Source organism: Mobula hypostoma, chromosome 17 (assembly GCF_963921235.1).
Source record: "Mobula hypostoma chromosome 17, sMobHyp1.1, whole genome shotgun sequence".
In the NCBI taxonomy this organism is placed as follows: domain Eukaryota; kingdom Metazoa; phylum Chordata; class Chondrichthyes; order Myliobatiformes; family Myliobatidae; genus Mobula; species Mobula hypostoma.
The window spans coordinates 12,887,278-12,915,239 of NC_086113.1; the positions used below are offsets into that span (position 1 = coordinate 12,887,278).

At 44.0% G+C, this 27,962-nt stretch overlaps 1 protein-coding gene and 1 long non-coding RNA gene across 2 annotated transcripts in view; one reads left to right on the forward strand and one right to left on the reverse strand.

Moving 5' to 3' along the window:
• LOC134357848 (sperm-associated microtubule inner protein 4) overlaps positions 1–20,416 on the forward strand; it is a 62,074-nt gene extending 41,658 nt beyond the window's left edge. Inside the window, exons 7-9 of the mRNA XM_063069564.1 lie at positions 7,839–8,013; positions 8,501–8,592; positions 19,496–20,416. Coding sequence (XP_062925634.1) covers positions 7,839–8,013; positions 8,501–8,592; positions 19,496–20,416 — 1,188 coding nt within the window. The remainder of the gene's footprint in view (positions 1–7,838; positions 8,014–8,500; positions 8,593–19,495) is intronic.
• Positions 21–27,510, reverse strand: LOC134357850 (uncharacterized). The gene is made up of 3 exons (XR_010020741.1): positions 27,380–27,510; positions 25,968–26,091; positions 21–289 (listed from the first exon to the last, which is right to left on the reverse strand). It is a non-coding gene; the product is annotated as an uncharacterized LOC134357850 (long non-coding RNA).
• Between the last annotated feature and the right edge of the window lie 452 nt (positions 27,511–27,962).

Genomic DNA, 27,962 nt, shown 5'->3' on the forward strand with positions numbered 1-27,962 from the left:
CTACTGCATTCTTTCTCCAGATATAATTTTATTGATCCAACCAATATTCCATAAAGCTTCAATGAACAACTTGTACCATACAACAGTATAATCACAGTAGAAATGAATCAAGAAGGCAGTGGACAGTCACGTGTCATATACATTCAGTGGCCACTTTATTAAGTACAAGGGGTACCTAATAAAGTGGCCACTGTGTGTATTTCTGTGTGCTTGTGGGCTTCTGCTGCTGTAGCTGATCCATTTCAAAGTTCAATGTACCGCATGTTCAGAGATGCTCTTCTGCACACCACTGTTGAAACATGAAATCATCTGAGTTACTCTTGCCTTCCTGTCAGCTTGAAGCATTTGGCCATTCTCATCTGACCTCTCTCGTTAACAAGGCATTTTCGCCTACACAACTGCCTCTGACTGGATTTTTTTTGTTTCTCACACCGTTCTCTGTAATTTCTAGAGACTGTTTTGCTTGAAAATCCAGTTTCTGAGATAGTCAAACCACCCTGTCTGGCACCAACAATCATTCCATGGTCAAAATCACTTAGATCACAATTCTTCCCCATTCTGATGTTTAGTCTGCACAATTGACCCTCTGGACCATGACTGCATGTTTTTATGCACTGAGTTGCTGCCACATGATTGGCTGATTAGATAATTGCATTAACGAGCAGGTGTACAGGTGTACCTAATAAAGTGGCCACTGAGTGGAATTTTAAAGTAATCGTGGAGAGCTCCCCTCAGTTACTCTACCCTAACAATCAGACTCCTGCTGTTTATAAAAAACAACTTTCTGACATGTCCCAAACTTTGCGGATGGGACCCCCTCTCCCTATTGTTTGATCAAGGTTTTCAAGATTAGCTGCCTCACATTATACACTACTGTTTTGCAGTGCCTGAGTGTGTACGCATACTAATTTCATATTTAACTTCTTCTGAAGCTGTTCTGCTAGCTTTCTCTTCAAATGTACAAGATTATGAAGTATTTGTCACTATTTTGAACCCGTATGCCATAGCATAACTGAACATAAAATTCAGTCATTGCAAACCTGGGGAAGAAACAGCGATGAGAAATGCTGATGCTGGAGATTCTGTAAATGCCGAAAATCTTGAGCAACACACGCACAAAATGCTGGAGGAACTCAGAAGGCAGGATCCAGAATAAGAAGGTGGGGGGGTGGATGACGTGTTAGCTGGTAGGTGATAGGTGAGACCATGTGAGGGGGAAGGTGGGGTGAGTGGGAGGGGGGAGAGGAGGATGAAGTAGAAGCCACAAAGGATTAGGTAGAAGAGGCAAAGGGACAAAGAAGGAACTTTAATAGGAGAGGAGCATGTATCATAAAAGAAACTGAAGGAGGAGGGGAAACAGAGGGAGGTGATGGGCAGATGAGAAGAGGACGGGTGAGAGTGAAACCAGGATGGAGAAAGGAAAGAGAAAGAATGAGGGAAGGGGGGATCTTCATGGAAGTTGTAGAAATCATTCCATCGGGTTGGAGGCTATCCAGGCAGAATATGAGGTGTCTTTTTAATGAAAATCACAAATACAGCAAATACTGAATGTCTGAACTAAAAATGAGAAGTGCTGGAAAAAAAGACAATGCATCGGGCAGCACATATGACAGCAGAAGTAGTTAACATCTCAGGTATGGGTCCTTCACCAGCACTGGAAAAGGGAAAAGCAAATTAGTTTTACAAGCTGGGATTGAGGGAATTAGGTGGAAGAGCAAGGATGAATAGAGCAAAGGAAATTTCTCTTACAGGTTGAGTCAAGATGACTTAATTAAAGTGGCAGTAAAGATCAGATGTGGAGTTGACCTGCTTTCTGTGTGATGGGTTGTGAATGGTAAAGCAGTAAGGTATATCTTACGTGTCAGAAAAAACAAAAGGAAGAAGAAGGAGGGGCACTTGAGCCAAAATGGTGGCAAACACAAATATCCTGTTTTCAAAATGCCCAGGTGGAAGCTGAGTTGTTGCTCCTTGGGTTGTTATCTGGGCACAATACAGTGTGCTGGATTCAACACTGAATCCTCCAACTTCAGATGCATTTTCTTTCTCTTTGTGTGAATTCTGATGAAGCATTCTGTGCCTGAAACATTAACTGTTTCTCTTTGGGCAGAGTTCCTTTGATCTCCAGTGTGTTTCTCATAGTTTCTGTTCTATTTTCTTAATCTCACATATCTAATTCGCAGAATGAAAGAGAACAGTGGACAGATGTCATAATCAGTAATAAACCTATGAAGTACTTCAATTTAAAAAAAGCTTTCAAAGAATAATGATTGAATAAAAATAAACTTCTGTTACAGCATTCAAATGTACATGAAACATTAATGAAAGCAGCATGTAACCAAGTTAAATTCAGAATCAGAATTGGCTTTATTATCACTGTCCTATATGATTGTTTAACAGCGGTACAGTGCAAAGACATAAAATATACTAACTACAAAAGAAATAAATAGTTCAAAAAAAGGAATAATGAGTTAGTGTCCATGGACCATTCAGATACCTGATGATGAAAACTGTTCCTCAATTGTTGAGTGTGGATCTTCTGGCACCTGTACCTCCTCCCCGATGGTAGTAACAAGGAAAGGGCATGTCCTGGGTGGTGAGGGTCCTTAGAGGTGGATCCTGAGGATGACTTTGTTGGTGAGGAGCGTTGTGCATGTGATGAGCTGGCTGAGTTTACAACCCTCTGCAGTATTTTGCAAGTTCAAGTTTAATTATCATTTAACCATATAAGAATACCCATGAAACGGAGCCATGATAGCCTTCCTTAGTGTCCACTGGCCCCAAACTTGGTGTCATCCACAAATTTGCTGATCCAGTTAACCACATTATCATCCAGATCATTGATATAGATGATATACAACAAAGTACCCAGCACTGATCCCTGAGGCACAGTCAGAGAGGCAACCCTCTACTACCACTCCCACAAAGCCAATGTCTAATCCAATTTACTACCTCATCCTGAATGCTGAGCAACTGAACCTTCTTGACCAGCCTCCCATGTAGGACTCTGTCAAATGCCTTGCTAACCTCCATGTAGACAACATCCACTACCTTGCCTTCATCCACTTTCCTGATAACTTCCTTAAAAATAGGTTAGGCATGACCTACCGGGCATGATGCCATGCTGACTACCCATAATCAATCCATGTCTGTTCAAGTACTTATGTGTCCAGTCCCTTAGAATAACCGTCAATAACTTTTCCACAACTGATGTCACTGACCTGTAATTTCCTGGTTTCTGTTTAGAGCCTTTTTTAAACAGCAGAACAACTTTGTCTATCCTTCAATTCTCTGGTACCTCTCCCGTCACTAAGTATGTTTTAAATATCTCTGCCAGTAATTTCTGTACTTCCCTTCTGTAGAATCCAATAGAATACCTCGTCAGGCCCTGGGGGTTTATTCACCCTGATTTGCCTCAGGGTAGTAAACACCTCCCCTTCTGTAATCTGTACAGGGTGCCACTTTGCCTTACTTCTATAGACTCTGTACCCATCTCCCGAGTAAATACAGAAGCAAAGAATGCATTTAAGATCTCCCCCATCTCTTTTGGCTTGATACGTGGATTACCATTCTGATCCTCCAGAGGACCAATTTTGTCCCTTGCAATCCTTTTACTCTGTGTTGGCGCATGGCCAGGTGGTTAAGGTCGCTAGTTCGAGCCTCAGCTGAGGTGGTGTGTTGTGTCCTTGAGCAAGGCACTTAACCACACATGGCTCTGCAACAACACCGGTGCCAAGCTGCCCTTCCCTTGGACAACATCGATGTCATGGGGAGCGGAGACTTGCAGCATGGGCAACTGCTGGTCTTCCATACAACCTAGCCCAGGCCTGCGCCCTGGAAACCTTCCAAGGCGCAATTCCATGGTCTCACGAGACTAACGGATGCCTGTAAAATTCTTTTACTATTAACATATCTGTAGAATCTCTAGGATTCTCCTTCACCTTGTCTTCTAGATCAACTTCATACTTTCTTTGGGCCTTCCTGATTTCTTTCTTAAGAGTTCTCATGCATTTCTTATACACCATCAGTACCTCATTTGTTCCTACTTGTCTATATCTGCTCTGCATCTCCGTTTTTTCTGTTAACCAGGGCCTCAATGTGACTTGAAAACCAAGGTTCCCTACACTTGTTGCCGTTACCTTTTATTCTGACAGTCAGCTTTGTACTCTCAAAATTTCACTTTTGAAGGCCTCCCACTTTACAAGTACACTTTCGCCAGAAAACAGCTTGTCCCAATCCACACTTGCCAAATCATTTCTGATAGTATCATAATTGTCCTTTCTCCAGTTTGGAACCTCAATGTCCTCTGCCGAGCAAATACTTGGGGGGCAGCACCAGCTCCGGCTTTGAAACCACACCACGCCACCTCCCGTGGAGCGAACCGACTCCCTCGCCTTTCTCCTGGGCAGCTGTAAACAGGCGATGCTGCAGCTTGAGGCCTGGTCCAAGCCCAGTGCAATCGCGTGCACTGGAGCCTCCATACCAGAAGGAGATGCAGCTTATCTCAATTCATATCAGAAAGGCCTCCGGAGAATCCAGTCAGATAAACTGAGATATGTTTGATCTTTTGGGTTGTCCAAGCTAAAAGATACATGGAACCCTAGCATAATGCTGTATTAGCTGAGATCTCGATTGTTTCTAGGTGCAGGTAGGACACTGTGTTCCAGAACAGTGTCTCGATCCATTCTGTTGCCAGCATGGATCACTTCACTCAGCTCAACACTGAAGTGATCCACAACCTATGGATCCACTTTCAAGAACTCTGCAGCTCATGTTCTCATTATTATTTATTTATTATTAGTAGTGGCAGTATTTTATCTGTACAGGTTGTCTTCTTTGCACATTGGCTGTTTGTCGGTCTTTCACTATGTGAGATTTTCATTGATTCTATTGTATTTCTTTCATCTACTGTGAATGGCCACATAAAAATTGGTCTCAAGATGGTATATTGTGATACCTCGATAACAAACTTACTTTGAACTTTGAAGCTAACTATAAGCACTCATGAGACTAGAGTACAAAGTCTGATTGTCACACAATTGTCCATCCTTCAGACAAAAAGGAAATCTGACGGTCGACATTTACTGTTCCGCCAGGACCTACAGTTCTCATCTCCTTTCTTGAGGAAAGATGTACTGGCTTTGGAGGTTCACCAGGTCGATTCCGGAGACGAGAGGGGTTAAACTAGGAGGAAAGATTGAGTTGCCTGAGGCGAGACTTACTGGAATTAATAAGAATGAGAGGAATTTGTAGACCACATCCTTACTACTGTTTGGGTGTCTGTATATAACTCCCATCAGAGTCTATTTACCCTTACAGTTCCTTAGCTCTGTCTGTAATGATTCAACATCTTCCGACCCTATGTCACCTCTTTCCAATGACTTGATTTCATTTTTTAGCAACAGAGCAATGCTGCCATCTCTGTCTTCCTATCTACCCCGTCAATACAATGTGTATACTTGGACATTAAGCTCCCAGCTATAATCTTTCAGCCATGATTCAGTGATGCCTACAACATCATACCTGCCAACCTGCAACTGTGCTGTAAGTCCATCATCTACCATATTCTGTATACTGCATGCATTCAAGTATAACATCTTCAGTCCAGTGTTCACACTTTTCAAGTTAGTCCGTCTTTTATAATGCAACTCATCCTGTTGACTGTAATTTTGCCCTATCAACAACCCCTCCTCACTACACGTTGCCTCTGTTTGTAAACCAGCTACCTCATCTTCAGCCTTCTCATCCACCTTTCCTACCATACGTCTTGCATTGAACTACTGTATTGGCAGCTCAGGACACCATGCTCAACTTTTTGATTCTGAACTTTGTCTGGGGTCTTACATCTGCCTCCACAACCTCTCCACTAACTGTTCTGGCATTCGGGTTTCCAACCCCCTGCAGCTCTAGGTTAAACTCCAAAGATCAGCATTAACAAAGCTTCCGGATGGATATTAATCTCCCTCCAATTCAGGTGCAAACTGTCCCTTCTGTACAGGTCTCACCTTCCCTGGAAGAGAGCCCAATGATCCAAAGATCTTATGCCCTCCCTCCTACACCAACTCCTTAGCCACATATTAAACTGTGTAATCATCCCAGTTCTGGTCTCATTGGCACATGGCATGGGTAGCAATCCTTTAACTTAGCACCTAACTCCCTGAACTCCCTATGCAGAACCTCATCACTTATCCTATCCATGTCATTGGTACCTACATGGATCACGACTTCTTGCGGTTCACCCTCCCACTTAAGAATCCTGAGGACTCAATCCGAGATATCCCGGACCCTGGGACGCAGGAGGCTGCATACCATCAGGGAATCTTGTTTTCACCCACAGAACCTCCTGTCTGTTCCTTGAACTAATGAATCCTCTATCACTGTGACATGCCATTACCCCCCCCCCTTCCCTTCTGAATCACAGAGGCTCCTCTTCCTCTATTCCCCACTCTGACCTTTCACTTCTTCTCACCTGCCTATTATTTCCCCCGGGTCCTCTCCTCCTTCCCTATTGTCCACTCTCCTCTCCTATCAGATTCTTCCTTCTCCAGCTCTTGAACTTTCCCATCCACCTGGTTTCACTTATCGCTTTTCCAGCTAGCCTCCTTCACCGCCCCCCCATCTGTTTATATTGGCACCTTCTGCCTTCCTGGTGAAGAGTCTTGGCCCGAAATGTCAACTCTTTACTCTCTTCTGTGGATGCTGCCTGGCCTGCTGAGATTCTCCAGCATTTTGTGCGTATTCCTTTGGATTTCCAATATCTGCAGAATTTCTTGTGTTTAATTGTCCTTTACCCCATCGTGTGTAGATGGGGAATAGATGGTGCTGGTTGGAGGGGTTGGTGGTTTAGTTGATGGGAATGTTGGAAAATAAAATAGATTAGTGCAGATGCACGAATGGCTGGTACAACTCAGTAAGTTAAAAGGCTTGTTTCCATGCTGTGTGGCTCTAGATGAGTGTTCAGGGTATTCCACACAATTCCAGTGTAGAATATGCGTATTCATGGAACCTGTAAGTAATTACCAAGCCTTTCCATGAAGAATGAGGAAAGGGATTCAAATCATTGTAATTCTTGATTTTGCCATTTGTTTCCGATACTGAAACTCTGGGGTAGTGGGGTGGAGATAGATCTCTACCAAGGGAGGTGCAAGGCTCTCAATCCCTCTGCTAGACTGAAGGTCACCCTTGGGCAAGGTGTAGCACTTGCTTAGCCCCCTCAATCAGGGTCATGTGAAGCCATGGGAGCAGGTGGTGGATGGTCGTATGAGCAGCTGATGCATGTCACAAGTCTTGGTTATGCGACCACTGACGCCAGGCAAAATAATCTCTGAAAAGTATTGATAATGGCTGGGGGTCACCTGTCTTATAAGGATGCTGTCCAGAAGAAGGCAATGACAAACCACCTCTGTAGAAAAATTTGCCAAGAACAGTCATGATCAAGACATGCAAAGACCATCATTGCCCAGGTCATAAGTCATTGCACATAACAAATGAACGAGAGTTCATGGTAAATGGATCATTCAGAAATCTGATGGCAGAGGGGAAGAAGCTGTACTTAAAACTTTGAATGAGGGTCTTCAGGCTCCTGTACCTCCTCCCTGATGGTACCAACGAGAAGAAGTCATATCTTGGATAGTGAGGGTCCTTAATGATGAATGCTCTTAAAAAGTACTCATTGGTTGGGGGGGGTGGGGGAGGGACAATGGCAAATCATTTCTATGGAAAAATTTGCCAAGAACAATCATGGTCATGGAAAGAGCCTGATGGCCCTTGTCACACAACACGCACAGAACGAACTGAGTCTCTGAGTAAAGTCTGGTGGTTTCTCTTTTCTCTCATTCTAGTATCCTAAATCAGCCGCAGGACGCAAGCCAACATTTTATCCCACACCACCGAAGGGTATTGCCCCCAACATTACACAGCGATCCATTGAACACGTTGTTTCTGAAAGAACTGCTAATATACTGAAAACCATTGAGAAATCTCTCTGGCTAAGCACACACAAAAGGGATTTCACAGGTGAGTCTGAACAAAATGGCAAAGTCATTTCACTTGAAAGTAACAGATAAATTTGAATTATTACTGCATATTTTCTACTCAAGTGAGGGGTCTCAACGAATGATGCTGAGGAAATGCACCCATGCTTCATGTACTGTGGATCATTTCTCTTTGGACTTGGTGGTCAAGCCGTAGTTTATTTCTAGTATGGGCATATTTCTCTGGTTACCTGTATAAAGTGGTTATTGATAAGCTACTCACTTCAGGAATTCTAAACTCAAGCAATTCCAAGTTGCTGGAGATATTGAGCAACACAGGCAAAATGCTGGAAGAACTCAGCCACCTATGGAGGGAAGTAAACAGCTGCCATTTCAGGCCGAGACAGCCTGGTTATTCCCTTCTGTAGATGCTGCCCGACTTGCAGAGTTCCTCCAGCATGTTGTGTGCGTATCACTCGTGCATCCATATTCGCTGTTTCACTGATATATTCATTTATATTAATAACTAGGTAATGGACCAATGAATCCAATTCAGTTAGACGATTACTTCGATAAAAAGATGACAAAACTGACAGGAAAATACAGCTACTTTACAGAACTGGTAAGGCAGATTAAGCTGAAATCTGGTCTTTCTGTGTATTAATTTATTCTGTGTGTACACAACATTTTGCATGCATCTAGATTCTAGAACATATAACATAGAACAGTACTGCTCAGCCTTTGGCCCACAATGTTGTGCCAACCTTTTAATCTATTTCACGATCAATCTAACCCTTCTCTCCTGCTTAGCCCATAATCCTCCATTAGTCTTTCATCCATGTGCCTATCTAAGAGTCTCTTAAATGTCCCTAATGTATCTGCCTCTTCCACCCCCCCCCCCACCCCACAGTGCCTTCTGGACCCTTATCTGTTCCAAAAACCTACTTTTGATACCTCCTTCCTCCACTTTCCTTCAAAAGATGTCCTGTGGTATTAGCCACCCTGGGAAAAGGGTGCTATCTCTTCACTCTATCTATGCCTCTTAAGATCTTATTCAAATTGCCTCTCATCCTCTTCGCTCCAATGAAAAAAGCCAGACCTCATTCAACCTTTCTTCATAGGACATGTTATCTAATCCAGGCAACATCGGGTAAGTCACCTCTGCACTCTTTCTGAAGCTTCTGCATCCTTCCTTTAATAAGGCAACTAGATCTGAACATAATACATCAAGAGTGCTCTAATCAGAGATTTTTATAGAACTGCAATGTTACCTAGCAACTCTTGAACTCAATTCCACCCCCCCCCCCACCACCAACTACTGAAGGCTAACACAGTTTGCCTTCTAAACACCCTTTCAACCTGTGCAGCAAATTTGAGGGATCTGTGGACATGGACCCCAAGATCCATCTGCTCCTCCACACGGCTAAGAATCCTGCCATTAACCTTGTACTCTGTCTTCAGGTTTAACCTTCCAAACGGAATTGCTTCACACTTTTTGTGGATTGGACTTCATCTGTCACTTCTCAGCCCATCCTGTCAATGTCCTGCTGTAAACTACGACAACTTTCTACACTGTCCACAACTCCACCGACTTTCATGTTGCCTCTAACCCAGTAAAGAATCCTGAAGTCTTCCGCAGGACAATTTTTTTTAAATTGACATCAATCAAAGAAGAAACTATGTGCAGCTGATCAATGTTCCCTCTTAAAGTGTGCACGCACACGCGCATCTTTTGCTAATTTCGCACAAGGGAATTTAAACTGTGCACAAGAGGTTGTCACCCTCTATCTTGTTGGCAAGTTAAGTATATTTCACGATCGTACACAATCACATTTCCTTTTCCAGTTTCTGATGCTGACTGTGTTGACAACGTGGAGTTTGCGATAATTTGTTTGCAGATTTTAGAACTGGCTTATTTATATTGTTTTTATTGAAGAAATTATTGATTCACTATGTTGAATTCCAAAGAAGCAAAGGGTGTGAAGCGCCAAAGAACTGCTAGTTCATTTAAAGCAGACTGGCTTAATGGAACAGTAGAAACCGCTACACCGAAAGCTCATGAGGTCAGGAGCATGTAGCTACGAGATTTATATACAATACAGAAAATGGTGTTACGTGCATTGTCATGATGCAAAAGTTGCTTGAGAATTTGCAAATGGAAACTTGACTTTCTAAAGAGTCATTTAGCAAGCAAATCACGTATGGACGGTGTGCTAAAACTCCGGCAAGAAAATCCTTCATTACCTGTTACAGGCCTGCTACATATGTTTTGTGAGAGTGCAGCTGAACGAGAGCAAAAATGATCAAACCCAGAGGGGGGTCAAGGTTCTTATTGACAGTTATTTTACTTCTTTTAGACAATGAACAACAAACGGGACTTTGTAGTTTATTATCCTTAAAATGACTCAAGTTTACTTCCACTTAAAAATTCAGTGCACACATGTTGTTGTGACTGGGCAAAGTTTGCACAGCACAAGACTTTTGTGCACACTGGTCATTACAAATTAGAGGGAACATTGCAGCTGACCAGAAGAAAGCTTGTTAAAGACTTGGATATTAAGGGTTTTCATAAAGTAGAAGAAAATTGAAATAAGTAATAGAAAATGCTTGAAGTGCTTATTTATTTTCTTACTACTACTACGTCGACTCAGGCCTAGGGGGCCGGCGTCGGGCACGATGACGGACTCTCCACTTCTCCCTCTCCCTCATCAGTGTGTTCAGTTCATCTACATTAGCTGCGCCGCTGTCTTCTAGGAGCGTGTTGACCATAGTCTTGGGAGGGCGCCCAGGGTTCGTCCTCCCGTGCTTGGGCTCCCATATGATGACTAGGCTGGCAGGTAGCTCGGGGTGGCGTAGACAGTGCCCCGCTAGTTGCAGTCTTCTCGCCTCGATTTTAGTGGTGAGCATCGGTAGGTTGTTATAGAGCTCGACGTTCATCATGTGCTGTTGCCAACACACGTCAAGAGCCATCCGGAGCATTCGTGTATAGCAACCATCTAGACACTTCCACATCGTCTTGGTGAGTGTCCATGTCTCACATCCGTACGTGAGAATGGACTCTATGACTGCTATGAAAATCCTCTTTTTAAGCCCTCTGGTCAGGTTCTACTTCCGTAGAATTTTCTTAGATTTTCTTAGAATGAGGACAATGTTCTTTCATCAGAAAGAAAAAGGTTCAGTAGTAAAAAAAACTTAAGGCAGTATTTTGCCCTGCATTGTATAATTTACATACTGTAAGCAAATAGAAAGGAAGTGACCTTTCATATTGAATATTTCACAATATCCACTTTCACTTTGACATGACGACATGGGCTGACTGTTGTCATTTTCCTGTACGGCCATAAGATGGCAGACTGAGCTGCAATCTCAAGCAGATTTCTACCTGGGTTTCTTTCACTGTAAAGTACTGAGCAGGGATTTCAACTTTTGTGTCTTGTCTTTTTTGGCTGGACGGAAAGCAGAGAAGAATGTAGAGGCACCGTAATGAGTCTGAAACACTTCCCAGTCTATGATTGTTTTCCCACCCACCATGTGGATGCTTAATGTTTAGGTAGTTGGAAAATTACCTCCCTCCCCTTTCTAGATCTTTCTGTCTCTGTCTCTGGAGACAGCTTATCCACTGATGTCTACTATAAGCCTACTGACTCTCACAGCTATCTGGACTATTCCTCTTCTCACCCTGTCTCTTGCAAAAACGCCATCCCCTTCTCGCAATTCCTCCGTCTCCGCCGCATCTGCTCTCAGGATGAGGCTTTTCATTCTAGGACGAGGGAGATGTCTTCATTTTTTAAAGAAAGGGGCTTCCCTTCCTCCACTATCAACTCTGCTCTTAAACGCATCTCCCCCATTTCACGTACATCTGCTCTCACTCCATCCTCCCACCACCCCACTAGGAATAGGGTTCCCCTGGTCCTCACCTACCACCCCACCAGCCTCCGGGTCCAACATATTATTCTCCGTAACTTCCGCCACCTCCAACGGGATCCCACCACTAAGCACATTTTTCCCTCCCCCCCTCTCTCTGCATTCCGCAGGGATCGCTCCCTACACAACTCCCTTGTCCATTCGTCCCCCCCATCTCTCCCCACTGATCTCCCTCCTGGCACTTATCCGTGTAAGCGGAACAAGTGCTACACATGCCCTTACACTTCCTCCCTTACCACCATTCAGGGCCCCAAACAGTCCTTCCAGGTGAGGCATCACTTCACCTGTGAGTCGACTGGGGTGATATACTGCGTCCGGTGCTCCCGATGTGGCCTTTTATATATTGGTGAGACCCGACGCAGACTGGGAGACCGCTTTGCTGAACATCTACGCTCTGTCCGCCAGAGAAAGCAGGATCTCCCAGTGGCCACACATTTTAATTCCACATCCCATTCCCATTCTGACATGTCTATCCACGGCCTCCTCTACTGTAAAGATGAAACCACACTCAGGTTGGAGGAACAACACCTTATATTCCGTCTGGGTAGCCTCCAACCTGATGGCATGAACATTGACTTCTCTAACTTCCGCTAGGCCCCACCTCCCCCTCGTACCCCAGCTATTACTCATTTTTATGCACACATTCTTTCTCTCACTCTCCTTTTTCTCCCTCTGTCCCTCTGAATATACCTCTTGCCCATCCTCTGGGTCACCACCCCCCCCCCCGTCTTTCTTCCCGGACCTCCTGGAAAATTACCGCTGGGTTTTTCTTCCCCTAAAAGATGTTTTTAAGGGCCAGCTGGTGGCGCAATGACATCAGCGCTGGACTCTGGAACGGAGGTTCGCGGGTTCGAATCCAGCCAGGTCTGCTTCCGAGTACGCTTTCTATCCGTGCCAGGTTGAGTGTTGAGATCGCAACTCGACCTTGTAAAATAAAGGGGAAAATACTGCAAGATGTCTGTGTGAGGAGTGGCGTGCCCACACAGTCTCTCTCTCACTCCGCGCCTTGTAAAGGCATTAAAAAAATCGTCCCACCAACTTCACACATGCACGCGCACGCCAAAAAAAAAAGATGTTTTTAAAATACTGCAGATCTTGGCATATAATCAGAATCAGGTTTATTATCACTAGCATGTGTTGTGAAATTAGTTTTGTTGTAGCAGTACAGTACAAGGCATAATAAATACTACAAGTTGCACTAAAAATAAAGAGTAAATAAGTAAAAGAGGAACAGCTAGATCATTCAAGATTCAGGATGTGGTTAATGTCATTTCTACTACACAAGTGTAAAGGAGAATGAAATAATTGTTGCTGCAGATCCGATGCAGCACAGTAAAACACAATAAAGAACACAACAATAAGAAAACACAAGAAATATAAATATTTAAGATATCTGATTTGCATGGATTGATTGTATGTCCATAAAGTGACTCTGACAGGAAAACTGGGGAGTGTGGTGGGGTGGGTTAGTAGGTGGAGGTGTTGATCAGCCTTACTGCTTGGGGAAAGTAACTGTTTTTGAGTCTGGTGATCCTGGTGTGGATGCTACATAGCCTCCTCCCTGATGGGAGTGGGACATGCAGTCCATGAGCAGGGTGGGTGTGATCCTTCATGATGTTACTGGCACCTTTCTGTATATATGCCCTTGATGGTGGGTAGGCTGGTGTCAATGATACGTTGGGCAGTTTTGACTACCGGTTGTAGAACCTCCCTGTCTGCCTCAGTGCATTTCCGTACTACCCAGTGATGCGCCATGTTTGGATGCTCTCTACTGCGCAATTGTGGAAGATTGTGAGTGTAGATGTAGGTGCGTTGGTGAGCTTTCCTGAAGTGTTCTGGGACCGTGAGAGGCTGTGCAAGGTGTGCACTCCCAGGAGTTTGAAACCACTCACAGTTTCCACTGCTGTGCTGCCGGTATAAAGAGCAGTGTGAGAGATGTGTGTTCTCATGCACAGTGACATCACTGAGGCTGGATATGTAGGTGGGAAGGTGATGCATACATTTAGATGTTAGAATAAAGGAAGCTGATATTTTTAGAGTAAAAGGGTTGCCAAAGAGTTAAGGCTAAAACAAGAAATTATTCTTGTGGAGTCAGAGTGTGTGTCACAGATACCAAGAACCTTGCAGCTATCAATATAAATAAAGAAGATGTCACATTGTCACAGTTATAGGAGGGGGAAGAGAAACTGAATAGCATTAAAAATTGAATAGACTTTAACAGATTGCAAATCATGAACACTTTAATGCTGGAGGAACTGAGCGACAATTGGAGAGAAGAGTCTAAGCCCAAAATGCCCTGAAATGCCCACTTCGCTGCCGCTGCTACTGTGTGGTAACTGGATTCTCCGGAGCTGAAGGCCCCGAAATCCTCAGCCGGGGAGAGGTCGAAGGTGCTCGGCAGAGGATGGCGCTCGGGAGGCTGGTCAGAAGCTCAGAGTTTTTCGGACGGATGGACTCAGTGTTGGCTGTGGTCAACTGCTTCCAAGGTATCGGCAAGTTGACGGTGCCTGGAGGTTTATGGCAGGGAGTTTCTCCCTTTTGCCGCCTGCTATCGGGGACTCGGGAGTCGATCGACTCCGGAACTTTTGAGACTTTTTTTTTACTGTGCCCATGGTCTGTTCTTCATCCAATTATGGTATTGCTTTGCACTGCTGTAACTATATGTTATAATTATGTGATTCTGTCAGTGTGAGTCTTTGGTCTGTCCTGTTTTCTGTGATATCACTCCGGAGAAACATTGTATCATTTCATAATGCATGTATGCATTTCTAAATGACAATAAAGAGAGGACTGAGTGTTCTCATAATCTAATCTAATCTAAATGTCAAATGTTTATTCCATTCTATCGACCTAACTTGCCAAGTTCCTCCAGCAATTTGTGTGTGTTGTTAAAAGGAATGGTAATGTTCGAAATGAAAGTCAACTGCCTTGTACCTTGACCTAATGAGGGAAGTATGGCTATAAATCACTTGCCCCAGCAACAATCTCATTCCTCTTTCGATGAGCAGGCAGCAGTAGTAGTAGTGTGATTGCTCAATCGAGTATGATGTTCTCCAAAGGGATTGTCTTTTGTTTAGTCCTCAGGTGACTGCAGAGGCTGATCTGGGATCCACATATTCTGGTGCAGTGCGGCCGAGAGTCAAGTGGCTGTGGTTAGTGGTTGGGTCTTTTGGTTGTTCAGCCTCTCGTATAACAGCTGCCGCTGCTTCTCTGCGACACCCTGGAGATCGCTGTCATATAGCACCGCTCCCTCTTGAACAGATCCCTCCAGGTGTATCTGCTGAGTGCAGTGTCTTCCCAGTTTTCAGAATGTTGCATTTCTCAGGTTGATCTCGATGTTATCTTCCAAGTGATGCCTTTGCCCACCAGGGGCTCACAGATACAGGTGTAATACCAGATAATCCTTACAAATTGCAAACCGTTCAACAAGAATTTGCAGATGAATCTGTTCCCATCACCTTTAGGACAATGCACCCCAGGTCATGACACATTTCACTTTTACTTACTTTGCTAACGACTTAAACTCTACAATGTATAGTGGTAAACCTCTTTGGTGCTAGTAGCAGGTTTGAATCCATACTTCGTGTCAAAACCTCTTCACACAAGCCGGATAATGTTGCGGCATGTCATTTAGTTTGTATTGCTAACTCATCATTTAGTCTTTCAGGTGTTCACCCATCTTCCTGTATTCCCGAGATCAACTTTCCCTCACAGCAGTGTGGGCCAAACATTGCTCCGAGCAGAAAATTTTTACACAGCCTTAAAACTGCATGGCACTTTATATTAACTCTGTATAAAGAAAATTCCAGCCGCTTGGCAACAAAGGCTATGTGCACGGGGGCATTTCAGTTACTGTGTGGCCATGCACCCACGCAGCTTAAAATCAGAATCAGGTTGAATACCACTGTCATATGTAGTGAAATTTGTTGTTATGCATTAGCAGCAAATAGTAGTGAGGTAGCCCAAGATTCATTACTTCATTCCTTTTACTCCAAGTTCAATGTAACCTAAAAGCTTTTCATTAAGCTCTGCATATTCATATCTAGGTATCTGGATAAATGAGTAGTGACCCTGATGTCAGCCTTTGACAAATGTGACTTTTCACCTGAACTCTGGAATGGAAAAAAATCACATTTCATTACTATTCCTTGCAACCTGTCCCTCAGTTAATTATGTGTCTATCTTCTTTAATACAGAAGTAAGAAAATGCGAGAGCTCACATAACCCCCTGAATCTGCTATAACACTTAATGTAGAACATAGACCATTGCAGCACAGTACAGGCTGTTTGGCCCATGATATTGTCCTGGCCTTCTAACCTATTCTAGGATCAGTCTGTCCCTTCCCTCCTACATAGCCCTCCATTTTCCTATCATTCATGTGCCTATCTAAGAGTTTCTTAAATGCCTCTACCACTACCCCTGCCAATGCATTCCATCCACCGACCACTCTCTGTGTAAAAAAACTTACTCTGACATCCCCCTAAACTTTACTCCAATCACCTTAAAATTATGCCACTGGTATTAACCATTTCCACCCTGGGAAAAAGTCTCTGGCTATCCGCTCGATTTATGCCCCTTATCATCTTTTACACCTCTATCAAGTCTTCTCTCACCCTCCTTCACTCCAAAGAGTAAAGCCCTAGCTCACTCAACCTATCCTCATAAGACAGGCTCCCAATCCTGGTAAATCTGCACCCTCCCTAAAGAAAGTAAGTAAGAAGGCTGACATGATCATATCCTGGTCAGCCCATTCCTGCCTATTTCCAAAATTCCCGATCCCCTTATGTTCATTTCAGCCTTATATGCATTCAGTGACCTAATCTCTTCAGCTCTCCAGGGTACAGAATTCCAGATATTTCATACCTTCTTCAAGAAGGAACATCTCCTGAAATATGTGGCCTTTAATTTTCATAGCTACTCATATCAGTACTGTAGCAAATATCTTTTGAACTTCATATCACTCTCACTTCAAGTAATTCAGTCATTAGTCAAACACCAATTCAAAGTTCAAAGTAAATTGTATTATCAAAGTATACCATGTCCAACCCTGAGATTCATTTTCCTGCAGGCATACTGAACAAATCTGTAGAATAGTAACTATAACAGGATCAATGTGTTACGTACCCCGTAACTGGGTTGCCAAACCAGCAGAAATGGATACTCAGTTGGACTCTGGATTACTAGAACTAAGAAAGTTTTATTAAAGAAACAAGCAACACAGTACTCTAATCAAAAGGATAATGAATGCAACAGTTCAGCAATGATAAACACACATGTACACAGAATTAAGATAACAGGATCAAACAAGCTCTATCATTGTCTAGGGGTAAATGACCAGTTTGAAAGTGATGCAAAGTTCAGTTCAGTTCGCAGTAATCGCTGCCGTGGGAGATGGACAGTGTGGGGGAAGGAGACAGAGAGCAAAACGAATGAATATTCAAACGGCTTCCACACAGACCTTCGCAGTCAGCTTTCGGGCGAGCCCTTTGTGATGTCATCTGAGGTCACCGACCGTGACCCCCTCCGTTTCCAGATACGATCGTTTCTCTGCGGTGAACCTGGCACCCAGGCAAGGGTGGACACACACCAGGTTCCCACTGATCGTGCCTTTCCACCCTGTGTGTCTATGGCCTGGTTCTGCAACCGGCCTTCCAAAACTTCCCACCGACTTGTGGGAGACGCACCGCTTCCAGGGTCTCGTTACCTCGGGTGTCATGTGTGTGTTGCCTTAGCGAACCTGTCCCTTTTTATCCCCCTGCTGGGGTATTGCCTGTCCATCACTTCAAACAGTTCAGGGTTCAAAGGGGGGAGCCGATCTTGACAGCTCTCCTTCCGTTACTCTCTCTCCCGTCCCTTCATTAACATCTCCAAATGCTGCTCCGTTGTTTTCCTTATCTCTCTCTCTCCTGAAGACAGGTGGCAGACCAACTGCTGATCCCACTGGTGCCAGCACAGGACAGCTACATCTTAATATATGTGTATTCTCGTCACAAATGAAAGATCAACCAGAGTGCAGAAGACAACAAACTGTGCACATGCAAATATAAATAAATAGCAATAAACAATGAAAACATGAGATAAAGAGATAAAGAGTCCCTAAAGTGAGATCATTGGTTGTGGGAAACATTTCAGTGATGGAGCAAGTGAGAGTATTTATCCCCTTTTATTCAAGAGCCTGATGACTGAGGGGCAGAGACTGTTCCTGAACCTGGAGGTACGAGTCCTGAGGCTCTTGTACCTTTTACCTGATGGCAGCAGTGAGAAGAGAGTATGACCTGAGTGGAGGGATCTCCGATGATGGATTCTGCTTTCCTATGACAGCATTTCATGTAGATGTGCTTAACGGTTGGAAGGGTGTACTGAGCCTAATCTACTACCTGTTGTGGGATTTTCCATTCAAAGGCATTGGTGTTTCCATACCAGGATGTGAATTGCCTTTTCTAAATGCATGCTGAGGACTCACTTTATTAAAGCAGTGAGTTATGATTGGGAACTCACTACCTAGAGAGGATACAAACAGTTTCAACTGTAATTTTTAAAAAACAGTTGGATATATATGTTGAAGAGGAAAGTTTGCAGGATGCTGTGGCAAGAGCAGATTCAGGTTCAGATTGATTTCTCACATGTATATTGAAATATGCAGTAAGATGATAAACTGATGAGCTGGCTCAAATGAGACTAGATGGGCTGAAGGGCCTGTTTCTGTGCTGACATTTTTCTATGACTCTATCTCCGTTGAAATATACAGTCAGTTGGTAAACTGAGGAGCTAGCTGAGACGAGGACTAGATACAGCCTCCTGCAAAGTACAGTCCATATCCCCAACTATTCCCTGCTTTTGTGGTGCTTATTCAGGTTGCAATAAAGTGACAAAATGATGCCACAGGAAATTAGCAAGATATCCACCGAACCATTTGCCTTCCATGACTTGCCCCTGCTCTTTATGATCTTGTTGTCTCTGTAATAGATTAGCATCAGTCGCTTCAGCATTTTTGTTGCTATTTGGTTAGCTTCTCACAAATTGCCCATTTAGAGTTGGAATTTCCTATTACATTACCAGTTTATGATTACTGGTTTTAGTAATATTACCTTTGTTTTGATTTTGATATTTTTTTTTCTGCTGCTTACTTGCCCCTCATTAATACCTTTTGACTAAACCAAACATTACATTTTTTCATACATTATTTATTGAAAAAATTTGTTGATGCTTTGATGTACATTGTGCTGTATGTAACTATTAGCACTGGGTTTTGCACTTTGATCCTGGAGTAACGCTGTTTCGTTTGCTTGTTTTATTTATAGATATTCATGTCTGGTCGAATGACAATTAAACTTAACCTATGAACTCTATGATAAATAAAGCTGAATCTGAATCAATTCTTTCCACATCACCGTTCAAACTTTTCTTTTCAAATTATATCCAATTATCTTTTAAAACATTGTAAGTGTATTGATTTGCTCTCTAGGCAAGATATATTTAAAATAAATTTTCTTTCAAATATCCAGACGTACAGTATAACTTAAGTATATGGAGCTGGTAAGTGGCAGGCAAGTTTTTGTTTTCGTTTTGCTGATTTGTTCCAATTTGATTCCTTCAACAGAAAGAACAATCTCATCCAACCTCGTTGCCTAATCCACCCTTGCGCCCCCCGCGGGAAAAAGAAAGCAGTAATGAAGGTTGTGCAGATGATGACTCTGACTATCAGTGTGCTGATGCCTCTCCCACTCTGGCGAGTGTACCGGCTTATGAAGCAGTTGATGTGAAATCACAGCCACCGACATGTGAAGCTAACTCAGTTTCACCAACCGCTGGGACAAGTCCAACAGCTAATGAAGCAAATCTAATAAATTGGAGCAATACAGATGGCCAAACAACTGCCCCGCCAAACATTTTCTGCCCTTATTCAGACATCCAGATGTTAAGATACAAAGTTGAACAGAAAGGAAATAATGAGAAACCATCTGCATTTTATCAGCATCAGAAAGAAAGGGTAATGGATTGTTGGAAAACTCCTGTCATAGATGTGAGTCCAATTTGCAGAACAGGAGACTTTGAGGAGCTCACAGAAAGACCAAAATCAGTGAAGAATGACATCATCTATGCAGATTTACCTCAGAGCAGATTGTTAAACTATACACCAAAAGAAAATCATATAGCATTGAACAAACCGCCTTCAGCAAATGGTACTGTTGACGATGAAGACGAGGTACAATGCTTTAATAAGGGCAACTGTGCATCTGGTGACTTCCAGCCAACATCCTGTTCGATTGAAAACGAAGAATTTTACCGGATACTCCAACAGCCACGCATCGCATGGGGTAAAACGCTGATTTGCGATGAACCCAAGCTTCGGGTCTCAAAACTGAAATTCCCACTTCCTTTTGATAAGACACAACAGCATAAGAAATTACACCAGGTGTCTCCAGAAAAATCAATGGATTATCGGGAAAACATTTACTCAGGCAGAAAACACACTTTCTTTGGTTTGAATTCTTCTTATTTCCACAGTGGAACGCTTTAACTGTTTATTTAGAAAAGATGCTTTAATTATCTTATCGAAATCTTTGAAAACATTAAAGGTAACAAAAATATGTCTAAGTCATTTTGACTCACAGCCCATTATATCTTAATTATTAACAGAATGTCAGAATATCAGTTCAATAATGATGATTTCTGTACAAAGAATTAAGAAATGGCTAAGAAAAACTGAAGCAGGAAAGAGTTAATCTTGTCCCTACTCAATGCAATTGTGGTGGATACAATACATTACATCAGTGTCACTTTCCTACCCCGGCCGAGCATCCCTTAATTCCTTTAATCCAAGAAATTACGGCACTGTAGCATAGTGGGTAGCACTATGCTCTCCAGCGTCAGCTGTAAAATTGTTCAGGGCTCGATTCCTGCTTTTGTCAGTAAGGAGTTTAAACAATCTCCCCGACACACCACGTGGGTTTACTTCGGGTCCTCCAATTTCCCACCACATTCCAAAGATGTGCCGTTAGAGCTAGTGAGTTGTGGGCTTGCTATGTTGGCGTTGGAAGTGTGGCGACACTCACGGACTGCCCAGCACAATCCACACTGATTTGATTTGATGCAAACAGCTCATCTCTGCATTCCGCAGGGATCACTCCCTACACAACTCCCTTGTCCATTCGTCCCCCCCCATCCCTCCCCACTGATCTCCCTCCTGGCACTTATCCTTGTAAGCGGAACAAGTGCTACACATGCCCTTACACTTCCTCCCTTACCACCATTCAGGGCCCCAAACAGTCCTTCCAGGTGAGGCATCACTTCACCTGTGAGTCGACTGGGGTGATATACTGCGTCCGGTGCTCCCGATGTGGCCTTTTATATATTGGTGAGACCCGACGCAGACTGGGAGACCGCTTTGCTGAACATCTACGCTCTGTCCGCCAGAGAAAGCAGGATCTCCCAGTGGCCACACATTTTAATTCCACATCCCATTCCCATTCTGACATGTCTATCCACGGCCTCCTCTACTGTAAAGATGAAGCCACACTCAGTTTGGAGGAACAACACCTTATATTCCGTCTGGGTAGCCTCCAACCTGATGGCATGAACGTTGACTTCTCTAACTTCCGCTAGGCCCCACCTCCCCCTCGTACCCCAGCTGTTACTCATTTTTATGCACAGATTCTTTCTCTCACTCTCCTTTTTCTCCCTCTGTCCCTCTGAATATACCTCTTGCCCATCCTCTGGGTCACCCCCCCCGTCTTTCTCCCTAGGCCTCCTGTCCCATGATCCTCTCGTATCCCCTTTTGCCTATCACCTGTCCAGCTCTCGGCTCTATCCCTCCCCCTCCTGTCTTCTCCTATCATTTTGCATCTCCCCCTCCCCCTCCAACTTTCAAATCCCTTACTCACTCTTCCTTCAGTTAGTCCTGACGAAGGGTCTCGGCCTGAAACGTCGACTGCGCCTCTTCCTATAGATGCTGCTTGGCCTGCTGTGTTCACCAGCAACTTTGATGTATGTAGCTCATTTCACTGTATGTTTCCATGTACATTTGATAAATAAAGCTAATCTTTATCTTTAAATCCACATCTTGAATGTACTTAGTGACTGAGCATTTATTGCTCTTTTTGGGTAAGAAATATAAAGATCCATTACCCACTGGGTGAAGTAAACTTTTCTCAACTTTGCCCTGAACAAATGTACCCTTAACATGGGAATATGATCTCTAGTTTATAATATCTCAACTCCACATTTACCTAGTCAACTCCTTAAGAATACGATTATCTCTCATTGCCAGCTTTAAAGGATGTAGAGCTCGTCTTCTACGTCTCTCCTTTTAGGACTAACCTGGTACTTTGGGAAGTAACTTCTACTGCACACGCTCTATTACGGGTAAATTCTTCCCTAGGGAGAGGGGTAAGTCCTGTCCACAATATTTAAGGAGCAGTCCAACGAGATTTAGATTAGATTAAAGCAAGGCGTCCCTGCTCTTTACTCAAGCCCATTTACAACGTGAAGGCATGATGGAAATTTTGCTGTGTTGATGTATCATGAAGTACAGTGGCTTAGTGACTCGGAGTTTTCAAGCCAAAGTAAATTTATTATCAAAGAACGTATGCGTCACCATTTACAACACTGAAATTCATTTTCTTGCAGGTGTTTACAGAAAAACTAAACATAAATTCTTCTATGCGCACTTTGAAAGGGAGAATAAAACTACTGCGAATCCCTGCAGCACCTGGTGGCTCTGGGATCTCTGTCTTGGAGGCCTACATCAGAACATCTTTCTAGAGGGTGAAACGTCCCAAGGCTTCAGGTCCTGATGGTGTACCTGGTAGGGCTCTGAAAACCTGTGCCAACCAACTGGATATCTTTAACTTCTCACTGCCGCAGTCGGAGGTTCCCACCCGCTTCAAAGGGGCGACTATCATACCAGTTCCCAAGAAGAGCAGGGTGATCTGCCTCATGGACTATCGCCCAGTGGCACTCACGTCTACTGTGATGAAGTGCTTTGAGAAGTTAGTCATGACTAGAATCACCTTCCGCCTAATCAAGGACCTGGACCCACTGCAATTTGCCTACCGCCACAATAGGTCTATAGCGGATGCAACCTCACTGGCTCTCCACTCCACGCTGAACCACCTAGACAATAGTAATACTTGCTGTTTATTGACAACAGCTCATTCAACACAATCATACTCTCAATTCTAATATCTCAGCTCCAAAACCTGTGTCTCTGTACCTCCCTGTGCAACTAGATCCTTAACTTGCTCATCAGGAAACTAGTCTGTGTGGATCCAAGATAACATCTCCTCCTCGCTGACAATCAACACCGGTGCACCTCAGGGACGTGTGCTTAGCCCACCACTCTATTCCCTCTACACCCAAGCTAGGCACAGTTCAAATGCCATCTATAAATTTGCCAATGACACAATTGTTGCCAGAGTTTCAGATGGTGATGAGGAGGTATGCAGGAGCAAGATAGATCAGCTGGTTGAGTGTTGTCACAACTCGATGTCAGTAAGACCAAGGAATTAATTGTGGACTTCAAGGAGAAGTCAAGGGAAGACATACCAGTCCTCATCAAGGAAGCAGTTCCATGTCCCTAGGTGTCAACATCTCTGAAGGCTTTAAGAGTTAGACATTAGGAGTTTGAGGAGAATTAGTACGTCACCAAAGACTCTCGCAAATGTCTGCAGAGGTACCATAGAGAACATTCTAACTGGATGCATCACCGTCTGGTGTGAAGAAGCCAGTGCACTGCATGGAAAGAAGCTGAAGAAAGCTGCAAACGTTCCATCATTGGCACCAGCCTCTCCAGCATCCAGAACATCTTCAAAAGCTGCTACCTCAAACAGGCATATTCCATCATGACGAACCCCCATCACCCAGGAGATGTCCTCTTCTCCTTGCTACAATAACAGGAGGAGTACAGGAGCTGAAGAAACACATTCAACGTTTCAGGAACAGCTTCTTCCCCTCCACCATCAGATTTATGAATGGTCAATGAATCCATGAACTCTAAATCACTATTTTTTTCCTTTTTATAGACAATAGACAATAGGTGCAGGAGTAGGCCATTTGGCCCTTCGAGCCAGCACCGCTATTCACTGTGATCATGGCTGATCATCCACTATCAGTATCCAGTTCCTGCCTTATCCCCACAACCTTTGATTCCGCTATCTTTAAGAGCTCTATCCATCTCTTTTTTGAAAGCATCCAGAGACTTGGCCGCCACAGCCTTCTGGGGCAGAGCATTCCATATATCCACCACTCTCTGGGTGAAAAAGTTTTTCCTCAACTCCATTCTAAATGGCCTACCCCTAATTCTTAAACTGTGGCCTCTGGTTCTGGACTCACCCATCAGCGGGAACATGCTTCCTGCCTGCAGCGTGTCCAATCCCTTAATAATCTTATATGTTTCAATAAGATCCCCTCTCAGCCTTCTAAATTCCAGAGTATACAAGCCCAGTCGCTCCAATCTTTCTACATATGACAGTCCCGCCATCCAGGGAATTAACCTTGTGAACCTACGCCTCATTCCCTCAATAGCAAGAATATCCTTCCTCAAATTTGGAGACCAAAACTGCACACAGTACTCCAGGTGTGGTCTCACCAGGGCCCTGTACAGCTGCAGAAGGACCTCTTTGCTCTTATACTCAATTCCCCTTGTTATGAAGGCCAGCATGCCATTAGCTTTTTTCACTGCCTGCTGCACTTGGATGCTTGCTTTCAGTGACTGATGTACAAGAACACCTAGATCTCGTTGTGCTTCCCCTTTTCCTAACTTGACTCCATTTAGATAATAATCTGCCTTCCCGTTCTTCCCACCAAAGTGGATAACCTCACATTTATCCACATTAAACTGCATCTGCCATGCATCTGCCCACTCACCCAGCCTGTCCAAGTCACCCTGCATTCTCATAACATCCTCCTCACATTTCACACTGCCTCTCAGCTTTGTGTCATCGGCAAATTTGCTAATGTTACTTTTAATTCCCTCATCTAAATCATTAATATATATTGTAAACAGCTGCGGTCCCAGCACTGAACCCTGCGGTACCCCACTGGTCACCGCCTGCCATTCCGAAAGGGACCCGTTAATCACTACTCTTTGTTTTCTGTCAGCCAGCCAATTTTCAATCCATGTCAGTACTCTGCCCCCAATACCATGTGCCCTAATTTTGCCCACTAATCTCCTATGTGGGACTTTATCAAAGGCTTTCTGAAAGTCCAGGTACACTACATCCACTGGCTCTCCCTTGTCCATTTTCATAGTTACATCCTCAAAAAATTCCAGAAGGTTAGTCAAGCACGATTTCTCCTTCGTAAATCCATGCTGACTCGGACCAATCCTGTTACTATCATCCAGATGTGTCGTAATTTCATCTTTTATAATTGACTCCAGCATCTTTCCCACCACCGACGTCAGGCTAACCGGTCTATAATTCCCTGTTTTCTCTCTTCCTCCCTTCTTGAAGAGAGGGACAACATTAGCCACCCTCCAATCCACAGGAACTGATCCCGAATCTATAGAACATTGGAAAATGATTACCAATGGGTCCACGATTTCTAAAGCCACCTGCTTAAGTACACTGAGATGCAGACCATCAGGTCCCAGGGACTTATCAGCCTTCAGACCCAACAGTCTATCCAACACCATCTCCTGCCTAATATAAATTTTCTTCAATTCATCCATTACCCTAGGTCTTTTGGCCACTATTACATCTGGGAGATTGTTTGTGTCTTCCCTAGTGAAGACAGATCCAAAGTACCTTTTCAACTCATCTGCCATTTCCTTGTTCCCCATAATAAATTCACCCGCTTCTGTCTTCAAGGGCCCAATTTTGGTCTTAACTATTTTCTTCCTTTTCACATACCTAAAGAAGCTTTTACTATCCTCCTTTATATTCTTGGCTAGTTTACCTTCGTACCTCATTTTTTTCTCCATGTTTTGCCTTTTTAGTTACCTTCTGTTGCTCTTTAAAAGTTTCCCAATCCTCCGGCTTCCCACTCGTCTTTGCTATGTTATACTTATTCTCTTTTATTTTTATACTGTCCATTACTTCCCTTGTCAGCCACAGCCTCCCCTTACTCACCTTAGGATCTTTCTTACTCTTTGGAACGAACTGACCCTGCACCTCCGGCATTATTCCCAGAAACACTTGCCATTGCTGTTCCACTGTCATCCCCGCGAGGGTTTGCACTACTTATTCACTGATCCTGTAGGGGGAGAAAATAAAGATAAAGATTGTAAAGACTTGCTTTATTTGTTAAATGTACATCAAACATACAGTGAAGTTCACCATCTTAGTAATGGAAAGAGTGAGCAGCATCTAGTTCCTGGGCCTCAACATCTCAGAGGTTCTATCCTGGGACCACACTGTGAAGAAGCCAAGCTTCATTAGGACTTCAAGGAGATTTGATATGTTACCAACTTGCAAATTTCTACAGATGTATTGTGAGAAGCATCCTGACCTGTTGCATCACTGTCTGGTATGGAGACTGCGCTGCAGAGGATCTCAAGACGCTGCCCAGTGTTGTGGGCTCAGCCAGCTTCATCATGAGCACAACCCTCCTCCCCATCGAGGACATTTTCAAAAGGCACTGCTTCAAGAAAGTGTCATCCATTATTTAAGACCCTCACCATCAGGGGCAAGTGTGGCGCGTGGCCAAGTGGTTAGGGCGTTGGGCTCACGATCTGGAGGTCGTGGGATCGAGTCTCGGATGAGGCAGCGTGTTGTGTCTTTGAGCAAGGCACTTAACCTCACACTGTTCCGGTCCACCCAGCTGGAAATGGGTACCGGCAAATGCTGGGGGTTAACCTCGCGATAGACTGGCGTCCCATCCGGGGGAGGGGGGGGGAGTCTCGTACTCTCAGTCGCTTCACACCACAGAAACCGGCATAAGCACCAGCCTGACGGGCCACAAGGCTCGGGACAGACTTTAACTTTAACCATCAGGGGCATACCCTTATCCTGAGAACTGCCATCGGAGAGCCTGAAATCACATGCCCAATACTTTATGAACACCCTTTTCTCCCTGCCATCAGATTTCTGAATGGTCCATGAACCCATGAACATATCTTGTCATTCGAATCTTGCACTATTTACTTATTCTGCAACATAGTGTAATTTGTATGTCTTCTACCATACTGCTGCTGCAATGCAACAAATATCACCATGGATATCAGTGATTGCAATTCAGGTTAAAACTGTGAAAGAAAACTGTCTGCTGATCACCTCCCATCGCAAACCCCAACACCACCACTCCCCCCTCCCCCAGCCCCTCGGTTGATGAATCAATACTAATCCATGTAGAACACTGCTTGGAGGAGGCATTGAGAGTGGCAAAGGCACAAATTATTAAACTGGTAGGGGGATCTCAATGTCCATCACCAAGAGTGGTTCAGGACCACCACCACTGACCAAGCTAGCCAAGTTCTTAAGCACACTACTGATAAATTGCACCTTTGGCGAGGTGACTTGGCAACAAAGGGGTTAAAACCTACCTGATCTCATTCTCACCAATCTACCTGGCACAGGTGCCCATGTCCACTGCAGTATTGACAGCAGAGTCCTTGTGGAGACCAAATCCCACCTTAATAATGAAAATGCACTTCATCACGTCACATGCCACCGCCATCAAGCGAACTGAGGCAGACTGGACATCCAAATGGTGTTATAGGGCCCTACTCGACCACCAGCATCCTGGACAGTGTGGTGGGAGTGGGGGTGCATCTGAATGAGGAAGCAACACAAGGAAACTACAAGCCAAGCAAAGCAGAACCACCATGTAATACGCAAAGCTAAGCAATCCCACAATGCAATATGCAGAGCCAAGCAATCCCACAATGCAACACGCAGAGCTAAGCAATCCCACAATGCAATACGCAGAGCTAAGCAATCCCACAATCAAATACAGAAAGACCTGGCCAATAGCAATTGATGTCTGCACCAGACAAGTTTCAGGCTGTGACGCTATCAGCATTCACAGACATACCACCCTGCAAACACTCATTTCAGGGAGGTAGCACCATCAATTGCGGGAGACTCCCGGAACTTCCGGGAGAGGTGGGATGTCTGTAATAGAGT